A 19,553-nucleotide genomic window follows, 5' to 3' on the forward strand; every position below is an offset into this window, starting at 1 on the left:
ACTTTGGATTGAAAGTGATAATGATGGGAAAGTACCAAAAATGCTATGAAAGCAGCGAGGGTCATGAAATTGAAGCAGTGGACAGAACAGAGAATATGCATGAAAATGTGTGAGATGGTGTAAGGAAAAATACCATTGAAAGAGAGATTGAAAGTGACTCAATTGAGAGAGAGTAAAAGTGATGCTTGAAAGAATAGTAGTTTGATGGATGTAAAAAATGAAGAGTTGGCCTAATGAAGGAGATAGTGTGGTTACATTAGAGAGATGGAAAAATCAGTGAGAAAGTCTTGTACGGTGATTCTATCATAAGAGGGCGATTGGTTCAGTTCTTTAATAAGTGTTGTTGAATGAAGGGAAAGTGGATGTGCAGAATCAGAGAAACTAGAGCATTTAGCCTGGGGAGGGGGGGGCTGTTGAGCAGGTACGCAAATACTAGTGAGGCAGGTGAGTGTGAGAATGTTCATAAAATTAGTTTTCAGATTGAGTGTATATGGAATTAAAAGGCTGGTAAGTATGGCAAGCCTAGGAGATTGCTTGGATCAGTACTACAGCATGTAAAACACTGCAAGGACTGGATGTTGATAATGCATGAGAAGTAATAGCAGATGGCATACCTACAGTCAGGAGAATAATTCAAGTGGGAGTTAAATGGATGAATACCATCATTAAGCTGGAGCTACAAAAAATAATAAATAATAATAATGATAATATAATAATAATCATGAAGAGAATTCAAGGAGAAAGTTGATAGCAGGCACATGAGCAGTATAGAGCTCAGACCAGAAAGATAACCAGTGTGGTAAGGCAAAAGCCGAGTATGAAAAAAAATTAGCAGTGCAGGCCAAAGATAATCTCAAACACTTCTTTCAATATTCTGCAAGTAAAAGCATATTTATGCCAGAATGATTTTAATAAATGTTGATGGTAGGAAGGTAACTGAATCATTCAAAACAGTAGAATTACTAAGTGAACACCTTGCAAGAGTACATCATCCAGGTGGAGACATGGCAGTAACAAGAGAGGCAAAGGCTTATATAGAAACTGAGGTAAATGAACTGGAGATGCATAGCATATTACAATACCTTGAGGTGAATACAGCTATGGAATTAGATGGTATACCAGCTCAAGTTTTACAAGAAGGTGCTAGGTAATTTGACAGTACCTTTGACCACATTGTTTAATCTAAGTCTCGGCTTTGGGTTAGTCCCAAGGGAGTGGAAAGAGGAGGAGAAATAGTTCTATTGCATAAAGGAGCCTCCAAGACTGATGAACAAATTACTGACCAGTCATCATATCAGGAGTTGTAGTCAAGGTACTGAAGGAGTTGGCCAGAAGCAAAATACAGAAATGGATAGACAGAAATGGGATGCTGTGTGTGTGTGGGGGGGGGGGGGGCAACATGGTTTTGTGAAGAGCAGGTTGTGCCTTAGTAACTTGTTTGCAGTTTATAATACAGTGACAGCTGAGTTGGATAAAAGTAATGGGTTTACAGTGATACTGCTGCACTTTGCAGAAGCTTTTGACAGAATACTACATGGAATTCTAATCAGTAAATTCCAGCACATGGGGATGGATATAAAATTGGTGAAGTGGATATGAAGGTGGTTGATGGAGAGATATCAGAGAGTAGTTTATTCAGGAATAGAGTCCAGTAGAAGGCCTGTAACTAGCGATGTGTTATAGGGCTCTGTTCTTGGGCACTGCTCTTTAATTTGTTCATTAACGATATAGGAAAGAATCTGAGAGGAACTGTTCAACTGTTTGTTGATGTTGCAAAATTGGTAAGAGCAATAGTTAATACAGATGTTAAAATTTTGTAGGATGATTTGGATAGACTGGCAGTCTGGGCAAAGGAAAAAGGATGTCAGTTTAATGTGGCAAAGTGTAAGGTTATGCATTTTGAAGTGAAAAAATTACCAGCTGTATACCACTTTAATGGACCTGTACTCCAAGAAATTGAAAAAGCCAGGGAGTGTTAGCGGATAAAGAGTAAAGTCTAGAGCAGGGGTTCCCAACCTTTTTGTTTCCTAGAGCACATTCTAAAATACCGATAGGGCGACGGGCACCATCCATTTTTTCAAGCAAATTTTTTGAATTCGTTTGATAAATGAATATATACAAAGTTTACATTATAATCAAATGTTTTATTACTTAAAAGTTTACATTATATAAAAATTTAAATATATATATATATGTAAGTTAGTGTGATCTTTGGCATTGCATTTCATTTCATTGGCCAGTGCTTCATAATTAGGAGAATATGATGATATTCCAGTTCTTAAACTGGAATGAACAACTTCGAAAGCGTGTCTGCTTTACATTGTTATACGTTTAATACTCGTCATGTGTCATTAACGCATGCGTCATATAGCATGCCATGAATTGTTTCGTGATTATTTCAAACTATACTGCACATGGTTGAACAGCGGCGGGCACACACAAATTGGTCGATGGGCGCCATGGTGCCCGCAGGCATAGGATTGGGTCTAGAGGGTACATTGCAAAAGTAGCTAAAGAAGCTCATTGGATTACTTCGTTACTGAAAAATACCCTGACAAACAGGTTATTATACCACTCTAAAGAGCCTTGCTAAGACCTGATCTTGACTACTGTTTGCAGATCTGGTCACCTGGGTTTCTTGGGGATGAGTAAGAGGTGGAGAAGATCCAGAGGGGCAAGTGAACATGATGGTGTCAGATCTATGGAATGAATTCTACGAGGACAGGTTAAAGATTTGCAGGTTACAGAAATTGGTTAACAGGTAGAAAAGGGTGATATGATTGAGACATGCAAATTACTGAAGGATTTCACAAGATTACAGAGGAAATTTTTCTGAACAGGTCTGGTGATGGGGGAATTGGGGGGGGGGGGGGCTTGAACAAGAGTGTGAGGACCAGATTTTTTTGCTTGGAAAGTGGTGAATGAATGGAATAGGTTGCCTGAGTCTGTTGTGGGTGCCATGACTGTGAATGAGTTCAAAGCAAAGTATAATAGTTACTGGACAAATGTTGGATAGTGCTTGGCATGATTTTAGGCCTCCCTTGATGAGTCTAAGGACTCCATGGAGTAGCCCACATTATTATTATTGTTATTATTATTTCAGTATCCTCCATGGAGTTAGCTGTCTCACTGTGAGAGGCCCACTTAAGTAGCAACATGTCTATCATACTGAACCCTGAAATCATTTACACTCCCCACACTCATTATGTATTCTGGCAATGCATTCCACTCATCCACAACTCTTATGTAAAAAAATCTACTTCTCACACCCTTCTTCACCACATCTTTTACACAACCTCCAGGGATGGCTCTTTCCCATCTTTCCCATCTCACTCTCCACTCTTTTTATAATCCTGCTTGTATTAATCTGAGAAAATCCCTTCACTAAATGAATGTCTCATTCATATCGCCTCTTTTCTTCCTAATCCACCAAACTCTGCAATCTACATTTTCTCAACCACTTTGCATAACTACCATTCCAGAGTCCTGATATTACTTTGGTCATTCATCTCCATATCCACTCTAGTGTTTTCACATCACAGCGAAAAGTAAGTGACCAAAATAAATACAACAGTTAATGTATCTTAACAATGCCTTATACGGTGGACACCCACCACTGCCTTTTCCCTATGTTGAAAAGAAAAGTGTGTAGGTTTTTAAAAAAAGAAGAACAGCTTTCAGAGGTGAACTGTTGAATCAAACCTTGATGACACTGGCCAACTAGAAAGAAAATATTGAATGATTCAGCCAGGGGAACCACATAATGAAGTTCGTTTGCAAGAATAGGAAAGTCTGAACTGCATGTTGGACTCAGGAAGTCAAAGAGGTAGTCGAGGAAAAGAAGAATAAAAAACAGCAAAATCTGCTAGCAAGTCATGGTAAGACTGGCAGGAATATAGAAAATAAATATCAGGAAAGTGGTAAAATGTTTTGGAAGCTGCTGAAAAGCTTAGAAATTAAAGGAAGAGTTATGTAAAAGAAATCAGAAATGAGAAAAGTGACATGAAAACTGAAGATATTCTATGTCTGGAGTAATTACTTCAAAAGACTAAATGAAACAAATGATAGAACAGTGGTAGAAAATACAGAAGAGGAATGCAAACAGGAGTATATCAACACTAGAGTCATAAAAAGCCATCAAAAATCTCTTTGGTCTTCCAACCATGTCTCCAAAAGTTTTTAAAAATTTTTTTATTTATATATATATATTATCCCATGGTAGTATTACACCAGATCATAGAGGTCAGATTGATGTATTTTATACAGCACCTTTTCTGGGTCATTATAAAGTTCACATTTAGAAATATTCATACAAGTTAGTAAATGCAGTGGTGATGCTTCCTCGATGTTACAGATTTTGCAGATGAGGAAGACTTTTATGCCATTGCTAAACTTGATTGGTCTTGTGTGGCTGGTCTTGAAGCGAGAGATTATGGTAGTGGCACAGCGATTAATGAGTTGATGGTAGTTCCTGGTTTTTCTGCTGAATACCAGTGGTGAGTCATGTCCTGGAGAATCATTATTTTTACGTTTTCTTTTTGAGTAGTTTTGAAAGGTCTGGCAGGCAAAGTCTAACTGTCACCTTCTCGTGGTGCCCTCTGGATAATCTAATGACAGCAGTATTTTTTTTTTTTCCCCATCATAGAGACATGTCTCCAAAAGTTATCCTCAGAAGGCCAAATTCCAGATGAATGGAGTATAGCTCTCATAGTGGTATGCATCTGTAAAAAGAATAATAAAACTGAATATGAAAATTTAAGAATTTTCTTACTTAGTGTTCCAGACAAGGTTTACCTAAGCATACTTGAGAAGAGGCTAAGAAAATTGTGGAAAAGAAATTTGGAGAAGAACAATCAGTATTCAGGCCAAATGGAAGTTGTCACAATTAAATTTTCATTTTTAAATATTATTATTATTATTAAGAGAGACCTCCAGGGAGTCAGAGACTCATCGAGGGAAGCCACATACTACACACACACACACACACACACACACACACACACACACACACACACACACACACACACACACACAAGCTATCATACTTAATCTTGAATTCATTCATACTGCTTGCACTCACAACATTCAAAAGCAATCCATTCCAATCATGCACCACCCTGTGAGAGAAAATCTAGCCCACACTCCCTTCTTACCGGCATTCATTCTCAGCTTCCAAGGATGCCCTCTTGTCCTTTCCTCACCCTCCATAAACTGAAAATATCCATCAATTGAAATCCTGTATGATCCTTTCAGAAATTTTCAGAAGTCTCAATCATATCACCCCTCTTTCTCCTGTTTGCTAGTATCAGCAGTCTACAAATTTTCAATCTGCCTTCATAATCAGTATTCCACAATCCTGATATCATTTTTAACACTCTTCAATATATCAGAATCACAACGGAAACCAGGAGACCAGACCTGCGCGCAATAGTCCAAGTGAGGTCTTGTCAAGGCCTTGTAAACAGGCAAAATAACATCCTTATCTTTACATGTGAATGTTTTTTCAGCATTGCAATTATCTTTTGAGTTGTATTTGCAATCTTTGCCACATGGCCCCGGAACTTCGACTTCCTATCTATTGGCACTCCAAGATCCCTAACCTCATCAGTTTCTTCTAGCCTAATCCTACCAACATAATATGACATTGGATATCTAATCATGCTGAAGTAAATGACTTTACATTTACTGACATTGAACTGACACCCATGCCCACAATTCCAGCCTATTCAAATCATTCTACAAAGACTGCATATCAGCAGCATTTCTGATTACCCTACCTATCTTTGCATCATCAGCAAATAACTGTATGTTGCTTGTCAAATCCTTCCCAATATCATTAATGTACAGATTAAATAATAGTGGACGAAGCACTGATCCTTGTGGTACACCACTTGCTACCTTAAACCTTTCAGACTCAGATCCCCCCATATACCACTTTTTGATATCTGTCAGTCAGCCATCCTCTTATCCATGCTAATATTGTATAACCCAAACCTATTTTCTCCAATTTATGCAACAGTCTACCATGCTGTATTCTGTCAAAAGCCTTAGCAAAATCCAAAAGTATCATGGTGTATCCATTTCCCCTTGTCTAGTTCAATGGTAACATTGTTATAGAATGTGAGCAAGTTGTTAAAACATGACCCTTTCCTTAGTAAACCCATGTTGTTCACTGCAAAGTAGAGATTCATTGTCAACCCATTTCTGAATGCAGACCCTAACCAATTTTTCCAAAATCTTCACCATCACTCCTGAGATACTAATCTGTTGATAGTTAGATACATCGGTCTTTGCACCACCCTTGTGCAATTGAATTACCATACATTCCTGCAGAACCTTCCCTGTTCTGAGACTCATATTAAACATCCTGGTCAAAGGAATGGCCAGTTCATCTGAACACTCTTTTAGCACACCTTCTGATATTCCATCAGCCTATTGCTGAATTCTTATTCAATTTGTGCAATAGCTCTAATACCTCTAATTGTCCTCACGCACCTGCGTTTCTTCATCTAGTGAAGAGGTAACAGTGAGCTCAATGTTGCGTTCACCGAGTTGATAGCTTTTAACAAAATGAACACTCATTAACTGAACAACCTCTTCTGCATCTGTAAGGGTTACAGATGCAGAAGAGGTTGGAGTAGGAATCAAATGGGTGTGTAATCTTATCAAGCAAGAGATTCATAAAAATAAAAAAAAAAGAACGATGTGGAAGGAATACAATTTGCATAAGATGATGTCCGTTATAAACGTTATAAGCAGCAGGCTAGAATAGTCACAACTGTTGTATGGAAAGCAAAGATGGAGTATGAAAAGAAACTGACTCTGCATGCTAAAGACAACCCACAAGAATTCTGTCGATATGCTGCAAGTAAAAAGAAAGAAAGAATGAATATGAAAGAATGACTCTTCTAAATCCAGATATCGATAGAATTCTTGTGGGTTGTCTTTAGAATGCAGAGCCAGTTTCTTTTCATACTCAGACTTTGCTTTCCATACAACATTTGTGACTATTCTAGCCTGCTGCTTATAACGTTCATAACGGATGTCATCCTTATGCAAATGATATTTATTCCTTCCACATTGTCCTTTTCTCACAAATCTCTTGCTTAATAAGATTATACATCCATTTGACTCCTACTCTATTTATTCTTCGAACTCTTGGGACGCATTCTGATATCGCATCATTTAAGTGTTGCTTAAATGCTTCCCATGCACTTTCAATATTCTTTCCATCCAGCAACTGTCCACTGAACTCAGTATACTCCTTAGTTGGTCATAATTTCCTGCTTTGTAGTTCAACATGTAACCTATTCTGAATGGTACATTCATAAACTTAGTCGCTTCCCAAGTGAGTACCACATGATCACTCTCACCAACTGGAGGCAGATAGTTATTATTATTGTTATTTATTATTATTATTCCGGGCAACTCCAAGGAGTCTACAGAACTCATCCAGGGAGGCCCTAACATCATGTCAAGAACAACTATTCGACATTCACACAGTATCCATCATACCTCGCCTTGAACTCATTCACGGTCGTAGCACCCACAACAGACTCTGGCAGCTTATTCCACTCATTCACCACTCTCCAAGTAAAAAACCTAGCTCTAACACCCCTGCTAACCACATTCTTGCCCAGCTTCCATGTATGGCCCCTAGTCCTCCCACCACCAGCCCTATTCTCAAAAATATCTTCTGGATTAATCTTATAGAAACCCTTCAGTAATTTGAATGTCTCAATCATATCACCCCTTTTCCGCCTATCGACCAATTTTTGCAACCCACAAATCTTCAACCTGTTCTCATAAGGTTCATAGTTACATCTTTAACTGAAACGCCCTCTGACACTATAATCAAATCTAACACTCTTTGTCCTTGAGTTCCTTCTGTCACATGCTGCTGCTGCTTGAGGAAGTTGTCTCACAATAGCTCAATCAATGTATTTTCATTCTTCTCATGAGATTCTACTGCTACCCAATCATTATTTGGATAATTAAAGTCTCCTATGATGATTACTCTTTTCATGCTCATCTTTTCTATTTGGTGATGCATTTCTTCATCACTAGCAACTGATCCATCAGGTCTGTAACAACATCCAACTATTTAATTAGTCTGGTTAGATTCCACCTCACACCAGATGGCTTCAAACTCACTGCCACATGAAATATTGTTAGTTGTATTACTACAATCATAGGTCTCAACTCTAACTGGATTCAAGTCATCTGATATTATTAGCAGCACACCCCCTTCTCTCTATCCTTCGTAAAAATACTGTACCCTTGACACTCAATACCAGCTAGTTGGTCCGATTCTGATAGCCAGGTCTCAATCTGATATCCTACAATCTGAGGTCATGACATATTGACTAAGGCAACAAACTCCATCCCTTTGTTTCTGATACTCCTAGCATTCGTGTACAGACATAATAATATACCTGTTTGTTCTTTTGTATTGTCTTGTTTGCAGTCTGCCTGACACAGTTGGACAACTTACAGATCTTTTATTCCCTAATGCCTTACACATGAAGACATGGTGCACATGTATGATGGTTCCGAACTGGACAAACACAAACTCGAAATCATTCTCTCCTCATCAACATTTCCATGACAAAACCCATTCCAATCATTAACACAGTTATATAACATTGTCGCTCTTATACTCACATTCGCACCATTCCTCCCTTTATAATTTACTTTCCCTGACTCTCTGTGTTAGGTCTCATACCAGTTATTAGTTTTTCTAGACTCCTGACACCAAATTCATTCGGGTGTAGGCCATCCATCTTATACAAATCCAATCTTCCCTCAAATTCACTCCACACATCCAAAAACTCACATCCATTCCTTCTACTTAGTCTATGCATGGAATCGTTTGTCATCATAGCCCTTCTTTTTAATTCATTTTTATCATAGTGCAGTAAAATACTAATGATTTTCACTTTCTCACTCTTCACTCTCACCTCTTCCAACAACCCTTTCATGTCCTCTCTCATACTGAACTTATCACTAGTTAAATTGTTCTTACCTACTACAACTACAATTTCGTTTACTTTTCTTTTCTGTTTTTGAATTGCTTGCATTATATTTTTAATTTTATCCCCAGGAAAACTCGATGTTATTACTCGCTCATTTATAGCATGTTTTATTATAGAGTTACCATACCAAATAACTTCTTTCTTTTTACTAACAACGTCACTTACCTGATTTCCATTATTTCCTGACTTACCTGTTTCCTTGCTTTGTTGTTTCTTATTTTCCTGTTTCCTGCTCAAATATATAGTTGAGAAATCATAGGTTTATATAACAGGTATTGTGATTAAGTTTGGTAGGTCTGAAAAAGACACATGATAAGGTGCTGAGAAAAATTGTGGAAAAGAAACTCAGAGAAGAATAATCTGATTTCAGGCCAGCTAGAGGTTGTTAGGATCAGATGTTTACTTTAAGACAAATAGTTGTGAAATCATGGGTTTGTTACATTCAAGGATCTATATTTAAATTTTATAGATCTGGAAAAGGTATATGGCGTAAATCCCATGGTGCAAAACATTATATAGCTCAATATATAATCTGTATTTCAGCTGGAAGTCAGCAATTAGAATTGAAGGATACAGCAAGATGGTTTGATGTAAAATCAGGTGTAAAATCACATGGTATCTTCACTGTTATTAATCATCTACAGGTATCAGATTAAAGTATGGAGGAAAGTGGCATTAGGCATGAATATCAAAATTGGAGATGTTCACACTAGCTCTTTATGCACATCATGTTATGATCTTAAATAAATCCAGTGCAACTGTTTAGGATTCCATAACTAAATTGAATAACTCCTGTAATAAATTTGGTATGGAGACAACAGTTAAATGTTTAAATGTTGTCTCCACACCACATTTATTATAGGAGTTATTCAATTTAGTTATGGAATCCTAAACAGTTGCATTGGATTTATTTACTGTTGTCTCCATACCAAATTTATTACAGGAGTTATTCAATTTAGTTATGGAATCCTAAACAGTTGCATTGGATTTATTTAAGATCATAACATGATCTGCATAAAGAGCTAGTGTGAACATCTCCAATTTTGATATTCATGCATAATGCCACTTTCCTCCATAATTTAATCTGATACCCATAGATGATTAATAACAGTGAAGCTACCATGTGATTTTACATCTGATTTTACATCAGTTAAATGGCAAAGACTATGAAAACAGGCAGAAACATTGAAAACATCAACTGCATCCTGATTGCAGAACCTATATAAGTAAATAAGTAAAACATTTCATTTGATACAAATGAAATGTAGAAATTACCTGCAGAACAAACCAAGATGGTGTGATAGGAAGGCATTTCAGTAAATTTAAATGGAATAAGAAGGAAAGATTTAGTCTAAAACACTAAATTAGCTATCTGTAAGACAATGTTCAAACTAATTTTAAATTGTGGAGCTGAGAATTTAATTAGAAATATGACAGTTGATCAAAGAATTAAAAACACAGATATCAGTTCGGAGAAAAATTAGGGAGTGAACAAATGGCATCAATAGCAGAATCATATTAACAATGAGGATATTACGAGGGAAACTTGACATTGTTAATATTCAGAAACATAAGCAGAGCTAATATAGGTATAAGTCAGTTAAACTGAATGGTAGAGGCATGGTTAGCAAAACAGGTTTAGCTAATCTTCAAATAAGTGAAACATGGTTAAATGAAGATGATATCCTAATGGAAATGGTAGGGTATGGTGTTTTTCATGAGGATAGAAAGGAAAAGAAGGGAGTGGGAATGCTGCTAATGATAGCAGGGGAATTATGTCCACACAAGTTAGACACAAAAGAAGGAAATAGTAGCATTGATTTTGAGGCTGTGAGGTGGATGTTAACAGGAAGAGATATTCAAGTGGATGTTGCTATAGGCCAGGGAATGTGCAAGGTGGTTATGAAAAAATATATAAGCAACTACAGTTAGTGAACAAAGAAAAGGTGATTGTTATGGGTGATTTTAACTATGGTGGTATAGACTGGAATGAAGAGATAGCATTTGGGACTAAGGGAAATGAATTTCTTGAATTCTTGAAGAAGGGCATATGAGGATTCAGAGTTTTAGATCTAATCATTTCATCCGAGGATGTAATTCTGAGGATTTGCACTTCCTTCCAGTTGGTGAAAGTAATTGTGTAAGTGTCACATGGGTTGTGGTAAGTCATATGAAGACTCATGTGAGAAAAGACTATATGTGGAATGTATACCTGGAGTGAGAAGGATAAATCAGATAGGAATTAAATGCTAAGAGGGCAAAAGATGGTGTAATTGGGTGCCAAAAGATAAGTTCTTTTTGGAAGTATTTAGTGACAATTACATCATTCTTATTGCCTCATTATATTTATGAGTGTTTATGTGATTAACTGTAAGGGTAGTGTGCTTAATTTTCTGATTTTTAAAGGTTTAATATTAGTTTTCTTGTACATCGTATTGTGCATCATGGTGCCGACGTGCAAAGCAATAGTAGACGATTTTAATGTGCGTGATTCTGTTTTCTGCGGTATGTGCAAAATGTATGGCCTTCACAGAAATGAGAGATTTTTTTGGAAGGAGAATGAACATGGAGTATGTGTTTGTCAAATGCCAGAAGTGTGAAGCAAGTAAGAAGAGCGATAGTGGTAAGTTGAAAGACAAAATGTGTGATAATGCAATTGGAATAATTAGTTTTGTAAGTGGTATGAGGGACTGTACAAATGACTTTAAAGAGACTATGCAAGCTGTTGGTGTGAATGTTGACAACATTGCCTACATCAAATATAACATCATCCTTTCATGGCAGGTTTGCACTCCATCCTACGTTTCATTTTGTCAACTACAGAAGTTTCATATTCCATCATCTGTCCACCTGCAATTGTTTAACACGTTCGCTGCCAACTACGAGTATACTCATAGTTCGTATATGAACTTCACAAGCCAACTACGAGTATACTCGTATGTCAATTTACCGACCTCCTATGCTAAACACAAGTTAACCCTTATTATAATTACCTTAATTTTGACCCTTGGATTCTGATAAAGTGGAGAACACATCTGGGGGCTTGGTAGAAGGGAAATAATTTCAACTAAAATATAGTATATTATATATGTGCCTCAGAAGCCAACTGCAAATATACTCATATGTCAATTACCAACCTCCTATGCCAAACGCGAGTAAATCCGTAGTATAACACGTCATTTGTAAATCAATTTAAAACTAATAAAATCAATAAAAATAAAAACCAGTCAATAAAATAAAAAAAACAATTTATTCAAATTAAGAATGGTACATTTTAAAACAATTTTCCATGCACAGTAGTGGTTTTTCCTGGCAAACAGGACAATAATTACATGTTTTGCATCATCGTTTGTTTTGTGTACACACACGCCATGGCTTTGTTGGGCGATTCTTTTTTTCTGTTGGTGGTAAAATTTCCAAATAATGAAAATCCCGATTCCTCCTGATATTCTCTGATGCTGTAAGCTCATCCATTCCAACAAAAACTGAGATAAATTGATCTCTAAATTTTAACGCATTCATTGCATTTCCAATAATCATGTTATAAAATTTATGCGCATTTTGAATGTATACCTCAAAAAAATGTGTATTGCCAATTTCTTTGGCCATCTAATTGTCTTTCGTAAGGTGGAATAGTAAGAAAGCATTTGATCAGAAAGTTCGGTGCCTGACATACCCAAATTATAATCCCTAACGATATTTGGTTTTAATTGAAATTTACCATTCCGATTTTGCGCTTCAACCATTTCAAATTTGTGCATATTTGAAATGGAAAGAACTTCCCTCTTATCCTTCCATTTGCTGACTACAACAGGACCTCTTCTTTGCCAGATAAATTCCCCTTTCTTGAGTTTCTTCTGAATAACATCTGGTGGATTGTTTTTCCTATTATTTCTCAGCTTTCCACACACGTACGTTTTTCTGTTGGTAAGCGATTCCGTCAGAGCTACAGAATTATAAAAATTGTCCATATGCAATACATAACCCCTGTCTAAATATTCTTCCATCAAGTGGAATATAATATCATATGCGTGACCCATTTTTGCTAAAGAGGATTCAGATTTTCCTGTATAAATTTTTTTTTTATCACCAATCCATTCGATTCGCATAATTCATAGAATTTCATGCCATATTTATGTTTTTTTGTTTTTTATGTATTGCCGAAATGCCAGTCTACCGTGCCACAACACCATTGACTCATCAATACATAAGTTTCTGTCTGGTGTGTAGCTATTTCACATTACACTATTAAAATGATCTAGGACTGGTCTTAATTTGTGCAATTTATCATTAGCTGCTTGGGAATTATCTGCAAAAACAAATGACGCAATAAAATTTGAAATCGATTTTGGCTCATTTTAGAGCGCCAAAATGGTAAATTGCAAAGTTGATTTGTACTCCAATAATGCTCAATAGATGGTAAATTACAAGGACCCACATGAAGTAAAAGTCCAAGAAATAATTTCATTTCAGGCATATCTGTTGCTTTCCAGTTTGAAATTCTTTGACTTTTTTTTTATCTGTGCTCGGCTTTGCTCAATATTTTGTAAAGCATATAAATTGATTTGTTCTACTAAAATTATGAGAAAATCTTCAGAAAAATTCAACTAACCGTTTGATACTGAAGTTTCAATTTTAAAACCTGCAGTTTCAATAAAGTCAATTTTTGTGGTGGGGGGGGGTCTTGTTCTGAATTTTCCCAATAAGTAGATGTTAATGTATTTGACTGGATGCTAACTTCATCTTCAAAAGTTTCTTCATCATCTGAGTCACCGCGCTAGAGTTGTCTGTAGGATCGTCTTTGGAATCGGAACCAAATATTTCATGAAATTCATCATCGCCCATATTAGCATAAGCTTCTACTTCTATATCAGTAAGTTTTCTTTTACTGGCCATGGCTAAATTGAAGCTTCTTAGAGACTAGAAACTAAAACTAGACTAGATGCAATAAACACCGTCATCAGCACATGCAATATATAGGTGGAAGTGATACGAGATTACTCGTAGTTGGCCTATGAAACAAAATTCTGTCCGATAAACCAGCTACGAGATTACTCGTAGTGACCTTGAAGACGGGGGTGATACGAGATTACTCATAGTTGGCCTATGAAACAAAATTCTGTCTGATAAGCCAGCTACGAGATTACTCATAGTTGGCATATGAAACAAAATTCTGTCTGATAAGCCGGCTACGAGATTACTCGTAGTGACCTTGAAAACACGAAAGCACTTGGCATGCAGGAACAAACTATGCCCGAGGGGAGCGTGGCAGCGAACGTGTTAATACACACAGAACAGCCCACTCTAATTTCTTGCCCATCTATATTAATGATTCAAGAACTGACACCTGCTTGGATGTGCTGGTGTGTTTCCTGACATTACTATCTCCAACCAGATCCCACCTGATTGCAGTAATTTAATAAATTTAGTTTAATCCTTTATCCAAGTGTGAGCAAACAAAGTTTGCGTCTGAAAGTATCTTCAGGACTGGGGTAAGGTGGTGCAACACCAGGACAACTCCTTGCAAAGGTAGAGCAAGCTACTAACACTCCTATCTCAGTATCTCACATAATGCAAAACACATCTCCTTGCGGATATGTCTAATGTTATGCATTAAGGGAAAGGCCACTACCCCCAGACTAGTTTCGACCTTTATTGAGGTCTCTTCATTGGGAACCAGGGCCAAGTGGAGATATCAGCCAGAAGCATTAGCAAGGTCATATCTACCTATAGGAGTTGCCAAATGGTGTGCCACCTTTTTAATAAATTACTCTGGATTTAGAGAAAGATGTTGAAAGTTTATTTTTCACTTGGTTAGAGTATAATAAATTTAGTTTAATCCTTTATCCAAGTGTGAGCAAACAAAGGAGTGTTAGTATCTTGCTCCACCTTTGGAAGGAGTCGTCCTGGTGTTGCACCACCCTACCCCAGTCCTGAAGAGACTTTCAGGCACAAACTTTGTTTGCTCACACTTGGATAAAGGATTAAACTAAATTTATTATACTCTAACCAAGTGAAAAATAAACTTTCAACATCTTTCTCTAAATCCAGAGTAATTTATTAAAAAGGTGGCACACCATTTGGCAACTGACCTTGCTAATTCTTCTGGCATCTCCACTTGGTCCTGGTTCTCACTGAAGAGACCTCAATAAAGGTCGAAACTAGTCTGGGTGGTGGCCTTTCCCTTAATGCATAACATTAGACATATCTGCAATGAGATATGTTTTGCATTATGTGAGATACTGAGATAGGAGTGTTAGTAGCTTGCTCCACCTTTGCAAGGAGTTGTCCTGGTGTTGCACCACCTTACCCCAGTCCTGAAGATACTTTCAGGCGCAAACTTTGTTTGCTCACACTTGGATAGAGGATTAAACTAAATTTATTATATTCTAACCAAGTGAAAAATAAACTTTCAACATCGATTGCAATAATTATACATCAGAGTTGCATGCCATTCAGCTTGCACTTGTGCATATGAAAGAAAACTGCTATCAAAGTATGTAATTTATACAGACTCATTTAGCTCTTTACAGGCTATCTATCCTCCTATGTATAATGCATATCCAGTGCTGTGTGAGGTATTACATCTGTTGTACAAAACAAAAACCCTTAATTTTGATGTTTGATTGTGCTGGATTCCCAGCCACATTGGAATTAAGGGAAATGAGACTGTAGATGCAGCTGCTAGATCAGCTTATACTTTCTCAATGTACTATTATAGTACTATATGCAGACTACAGACAGTTTATAAGATGAAAGCTAATTGCCCAATGGCAGTCATCATGGCAGGAAGCATTGACAAACAAATTATATGACATTAAGCCTGAAATTAAGCATTGTAAACATTGAAACCAGTCAGCATTGAAAGAGAAGAGAGGAAGTTGCTCTTGCTAGGCTTTACATAGATCACAGCCATTTTACACATTCTTATTTATTGAGAGCTGATGATCCACCTGTGTGTGAAAAATGCAATACACATCTTACTATTTGTCATATTTTGGTGGAGTCCTACCACTTTATGTGAGAGAGAGGAATGAAATTTTTTCCTATCTAGCCAAGCCATATAGACTCAGGTAGATGTTATCAGACTCAGACAGATTACATAATGTTTTTAACTTTTTACAAAGAATTAATTTGTACAAACACATTTGACTGCAATTTTATTTATATTTAGATACTGCATTTCTTGACTTCGTTTTTGTACATGCATATTGTTTACTAGTTTATCTTTGACTATTTATGTACTGCTGTAATCTTGGGCCTTGTGTACTGCTATTACCTTTGTACAGTGCAACCTTTGCTGGTTTTGCACCAATAAACCATAAACTAACAAACCCAAACAACTAACTAGAAATGTAATCATTGCCATGATGAGTAAAGACTGTTATTAGTGGAAAAGCTGGTCCAGCATAATATTAAATATGGTCATAATTCAATGTTATGTCAATGTATATAATATAATTTTGCTTTTTATTTCATTAGGAATTGATTTAAAAACTTATTCCAAGACATAATATAATAGGAACTATTCTAAATGGTATGGAAATATAATAATTCCTAATGTTATTGTTATTATGTGATGCCTCTAAAGGTCCTCCCATGATAAGTCCTTATGCTCATCATGGGAGGACACTGTACACAACCCAGCATATCTCCACTATGTTAATTTCTTTTGTTACACTTATTTATGTTATTTTAGAGCGGCGAAGACGATGGAGTGGCAGTTCAAAAGACTTTGGAATAGATGAAGAAGAAGAAGAAGAAAAGGATGTAAAAGAGGATGAAACATTACAGTTGAAAAAAGAAGAGGAAGAACTATCCAAGATAGCAACCGGAATTGGAAAGGTACATTGTTTTTATAATTTTTAGTTAATATTGACACATAGCTTTATTGGTAGTGTGTGTGCACGTGCACACACAAATAACAGAGGTCATGAATCTGTGTTATTTTTACCTAAGCACATTCATCACATGTAGTTTGTGTTGTACGTGTGCATATATGCTTGTGCTTGAGGGGGGAAAGAAAGAGAAGCAGAGAAATTGGATCAATGCAGAATGTAGTAAAGAATGGCAAGAGGTGTGTGAAATGCAGTTTGTACCATGAGATTATGAGGAAGAGAAAAAGCCAAAAAAAAAAAAAAGTACAAAAATGCAAATATGAGAAAGTAGTTAAAAGGCTTGAATGCTGATGGAACAACAATATTAAATGAAAGAAAAATTAAGGCAGGTTTGATGTTGAAAAGGGGAAGGATAAGTAGGAAAGAAGATGTAAAAGTGATATAGTAATAAAAGAGAAATGTAGTATGAAAGAAATAAAGAAACACATAGATAGATTAGGCAATCTTGTTTGCATTAGTAGAGAAGCATTTAGAAAGAGGTTTGCACATGGTGAGAGAAAGGCACAAAAAGAACATGACAGAATTTGTGTGAAAGTAAGGAATGCAATGCAGTGATTTTTTTTAATTAGGGAATTGGAGTAGCTCATAAAAATGCATTTTGTTTGTGTGATGATTTCATGTATGACTGAAGTTGTAATGATACAAAAGTGAAAAAATGATTGTGTTCTGAGGAAAGGAGAAATGAAACAATTGTTGGAAGCAAAGTACACAAAGTACATTGCTTGTAACAATTATTTCACACAGCAGAAAAACATGATTGTGCAGTGTGAAAGAGGAATGAAATAATTGCTTCAAGCAAAAAATAATTAAAAGAGCATTAAGATTGTTAATATCTTGTTAAGGGATGATAAAAATGAGTTGAGAAAAATATGAGGCTTTCTGGAAGAGTGATACTTCCATTGTACATGGGTGATCTGAAAAGTTCTCAGCTTCAACCATAAATGGCAACACTATCAGCAAGGTTTTTTTTTTCTAAGTTGGTACATCTATCATTAGCATCTATGTGAAATTACAAGTCATTCTATCAATTATTTTTTTTATACAGCTGTCGGAAGCCAAAGTGCTGTCTGTATCCCTTGAAATGGATAAAATTGAGTATTGTACGGTTATAAAATTCTTTGTAAAAGAAGATTTAATGCCAAAATAAATTCATTCGAAGTTCATCAAAGTTCATGGGCACTCTTCTCCTTCATTTTCGACAATTAAGAAATGGGCTGAGTTTAAACATGGCCATACCAGCCTTGAAGATGATCCATGTGATGGACAGCCAAAAAGTGTAACAATACCAGAAATCATTGATCAGTGTACAATATGGTATTGGATAACTGTCGAGTCAAAGTGCATGAAATTGCTGAGATTATGGCATTTCAAAAGAAAGTGTAGGATATATTTTGCATGAAGAATTGCAAATGAAAAAGCTTTGTGCAAGATGGGTGCCTCACAGATCAAAAACCCACTCACATGAAAATCGCTGAACAGTTCTTGTAGCATTATAACAAGAATAAAAACTGGTTTTGTGCATCAATTTATTGCTATGGATGAGGCTTGGACTCACCAGTACACACCAGAATCCAAACAGCAGTCGAAACAGTGGACAGAAGCCGGTTGCTCAATGCCAAAGAAAACAAAGTTGGTTCCATCATCAGGAAAGGTCATGGCATCAATGTTTTGGGATGCTAAAGGCATTTTGTTTATTAATTATCTTGAAAAGGGTAAAACAATAACCGGGGAATATTATTCCGATTTTTTAACTAGACTAGATGAAAAAATTCGTGAGAAAAGACTCGGTTTGCAGAAGGGAAAAAATCATCTTTCATCAAGACACACCTGCCCACAAAGGTGTTTTGGCAATTGGAAAATTAAGAGATCTACACTATGAATTGTTGGAACCTCCATCCTATTCCCCACATTTGGCTCCCCCTGACTTCTATCTCTTCCCAAAAACAAAAACTCTTCCTCACTGGTCAGTGTTTTTCTTCGAATCAAGAGTTGATTGCAGCTGTAGAGGGGTATTTTGCACATCTTACTGAGAAACACTAGGGCAGGATAATGGCGCTGAAGCATCCTGTAATAAATAAATATATCTCTCTATTAGTCTTAAGAGAGATTATGTTGAAAAATAAAAATAATTTTGAAATTATAAATTCTTTTTTTTCATTGTTGGGCAGAGATCTTTTCAGACCACCCACATAATAGTTCTCTAACCAAAAGAAATATGTCAGAGAAAAAGAAGAAAAAAAAAAGATAGATTGAAGTTTCTGTGTTTTATTTTCATACATTGTTTCTCAGTATAATCTCTCTTCCTCTCAATAGATTTTTTTCCATTGCCAAGCTTTTCAAAGCTGTCAAAGTAACACTTTACTACAATATTCCACAACTTTTAAATCCATTCTCTTCAGATTTGACGTTGTAGAACATCTTCCCTTCAGCCCAAATTTGACTCTCCATTGGACTTCTGGTTATTTACTATTGAAGGCACAGGGCCATTGAGAGATTAGATCGCTCCCTGAAGCAAACAGTTAAATATTGCCCCTGATGGATTATAAGATAAAATATAAGAAAATTTCCAATTGCTACTTTGTTTTTATTACAAGAGAAACATTAATGCAAAATGATTACA

General features: G+C 36.3%; 1 protein-coding gene across 1 annotated transcript in view; it reads left to right on the forward strand.

Moving 5' to 3' along the window:
- The window catches only part of LOC150107279 (actin-binding LIM protein 2-like), a 508,439-nt gene that overhangs the window by 418,157 nt on the left and 70,729 nt on the right, over window positions 1-19,553 (forward strand). Inside the window, exon 14 of the mRNA XM_090391129.1 lies at window positions 16,735-16,880. Within this exon, the coding sequence (XP_090247255.1) occupies window positions 16,735-16,880 (146 nt within the window). The remainder of the gene's footprint in view (window positions 1-16,734; window positions 16,881-19,553) is intronic.

This window comes from Typopeltis vanoorti, chromosome 4, assembly GCF_054136105.1.
Source record: "Typopeltis vanoorti isolate ZY-2024b chromosome 4, IOZ_Tvanoo_1.0, whole genome shotgun sequence".
NCBI lineage: Eukaryota > Metazoa > Arthropoda > Arachnida > Uropygi > Thelyphonidae > Typopeltis > Typopeltis vanoorti.